Source organism: Miscanthus floridulus, chromosome 2, assembly GCF_019320115.1.
Source record: "Miscanthus floridulus cultivar M001 chromosome 2, ASM1932011v1, whole genome shotgun sequence".
Lineage (NCBI taxonomy): Eukaryota > Viridiplantae > Streptophyta > Magnoliopsida > Poales > Poaceae > Miscanthus > Miscanthus floridulus.
Window position 1 is genome coordinate 30,976,993 of NC_089581.1, and position 2,587 is coordinate 30,979,579.

The following is a 2,587-nucleotide window of genomic DNA, read 5'->3' on the forward strand; positions in this document are numbered from 1 at the left end:
GTGCAACTCCCTTTCTGATGTCGTTGACGCAGACATCATCAGCACATTCCTCTATAGGACAACCTACGAGTCCCTGATCCACAAGCTTGGCTGCCTAAAGCCCCAAACCACCCGCGACCTGCTCGACGTTGCCATGAACCACACCTCCAGTGAGGAGGCAGTCGGAGCGGTCTTCAATGGAGGTCGGGACAAAGGCAAGGCCAAGCACGAGGACCAAGACGAGGGCCCCTCCACATAGAGGGGCAACAAGAACAAAAAGAATCAACATCGATCGGCCAACCCCATGTTGGTCGCTGTAGCTGATCGCACGGGCAAGCAGCCCTAGCAGGGCCCGCCTGACCACTTTGGAAGCTCATGGATAGCCTCTGCACCAACCATGCTTACCCAATCAAACACCTCTACAAGGACTGTAAGCTCCTCAAGCGCTTCCTACAATAGGCCGGTGGGCCAAAAGAAGGAAAGGGCAAGGAGGTAGCAGCCAAGAAAGGAGGTGCGGCGGGCAAGGATGGAGACAGCTTCCCCAACCCTGAGGAATGCATCATGATCTTTGGCGGATCCGATGCCGTCTACTCCAAGCACCAACACAAAGTGCGCTACCGAGAGGCGTGCATCACCGAAATGGCTGTCCCCTCCTTCCTTCGTAGGTCGGAATCTCTGATCACTTTTAATCAGAGAGACCATCCGTCCCACATCGCTAGACCGAGGCGCTACTCGCTCATCATCGACCCCATCGTCCGCAAGAACTGCCTCACCAAGGTGCTGATGGACGTAGGCAGTGGCCTCAACATCCTCTATATCGACACCCTCGACACCAAGCGCATCCCCTGGTTGGAGCTTCGACCAGTGAGCTCTCCCTTCCACGGCGTGATCCCGGGAGCGCAGGCATACCCGCTTGGGTAGATCGACCTGCCCGTCACATTTGGTGACCAAGCCAACTTCCGCTCGAAGGTGCTCACCTTCGAGGTGGTGAACTTCCCAGGGTCTTACCACGCCATCTTGGGGCGGCCATGCTATGCCAACTTCATGGCGGTCCCCAACTACACCTACCTGAAGCTGAAGATGCTGGGACCGAACGGCATCATCACTGTGGGTAGCACCTTCTCGCACGCCTTCACGTGTGATCGCAAGCATTACGAGCTCACCACTGCTGTCATCAACTCTTCTGAGCTCCCATGGCTTGGGGAGTTGTCGACCCCAGTAGTCCTGGACTACAACAAACCAACCTCCTCAATGGCCTTCTGCCCACTCGAGGAAACTAAGGCGGCGGGGATCGACCCTATACGGTGACCGAAGTAATCCGATTGGGCACCTACCGACTGAAGGACGACAATGGCAACATTCTCACCAACACTTGGAACATCGAACAGTTACATCGTTTCTTCCCTTAAAAATTCAGTCTTACCATTTTTTCATTCAATGTTCGCTCCTATAGAGCACCCAGGCCCAAACACTTTTGGCCCGGGTCGCTTAGGGGCTCCATGAAGGTGCAATACCACCTCTCTTCTTGTTTACTATCATATGGTAAATACATTTTTTACCTGAACAAAAGTGTAGTCTATTCCTTTAATTATCTTACGTAACTTTGCTTCAACATTCCAACCGATCGCATCTTGCCCCAACCTATGGTTACGGGTGGCTGAGCCTCGTGGGCCACACCTAGGCTCTTAAGGTTGCAGCCTATGGGAGGAATGAATAGGTATGAAAAAGAAAGAATAAAAACAAAGCTATGCTAAGGTAAAATAAGGAACGAATGGGACAAGCTTCCCCAAATGAAGTAATTCATCACAAACACGAAAAATGATGTATTCGTCAAAGCAACTATAAACATGGGGGCTCACCCACAAACTTAAACTATTACATCTATTGGCTACTTCTACTGTGGCCGCTAGGAGGCATCGGCTGACAACACGACCAGCAAAGATAAAAGGCTGCTCGCCCTTCGATGGGGCAATGCTTGGCTCAGACAGAGCTTCTGACCCGACCTCTACTCTATCCATAGGCTGGGTGACATCTTCTTGATGCACGCCTTCAGTCATGCTCGCAAAGGCCCTGCCTGGTTCTGCTCCCTTGACTCTGGCGAAGCACAACGGGTACCTCAAGGGCGTCGCCCCCATAGATGCTCAATAGAAGAAAATGGAGCTCTAGACTTTCCCATACAGATAGGGCAGCCCTTGGCTAGGGACGCTGCCTGCCAAAGTATGGCCACCATGGCTGGTGGATGTCTCTGACATCTCATCAAACTTTATGAACTGGTTGACCTGAGCAGCTGTAGGGGCGAAACCCCCACCGGCGCGATCCTAGGTGGCTTTCCCTCCGACAAGGCTCACTCGGGGAAGATCTGCCGAAAAAGTCCACGTACGACTCCATCTCGAAGAAGGCCTCACAGACAATGATGAAGCTGACGACACGCAGCACCCCAGTTGGATTGAGGCGCTGTAGCTCTAGGCCTCGCTCATCAAGGAGTTCTCACAGGATCTAGTGCGCCATTTCCTTTGGCGGAAGCAGTCCCTTCTCGATGAAGGCGGCTAGCACCACCTTGAGTGGCCTCTAGCTCAACATTGCGCTCCGGATTCACGAATAGATCTAT

General features: G+C 52.9%; 1 protein-coding gene across 1 annotated transcript; it reads left to right on the forward strand.

The window, feature by feature from the left end:
* The first annotated feature begins 618 nt into the window (after positions 1–618).
* Positions 619–1,287, forward strand: LOC136536288 (uncharacterized). The gene is made up of 2 exons (XM_066528634.1): positions 619–843; positions 949–1,287. Exons 1-2 carry the CDS (start codon positions 619–621, stop codon positions 1,285–1,287), a joined length of 564 nt encoding a protein of 187 aa, XP_066384731.1.
* Positions 1,288–2,587: the final 1,300 nt, after the last annotated feature.

Bases quoted from the DNA above. Each gene is read 5' to 3' on its own strand.
- LOC136536288 (XM_066528634.1), top strand. From the start codon at position 619: ATGGCTGTCCCCTCCTTCCTTCGTAGGTCGGAATCTCTGATCACTTTT. The intron at 844-948 runs GTGAGCTCTCCC...TTCCGCTCGAAG, and splicing joins CCTGGTTGGAGCTTCGACCA to GTGCTCACCTTCGAGGTGGT.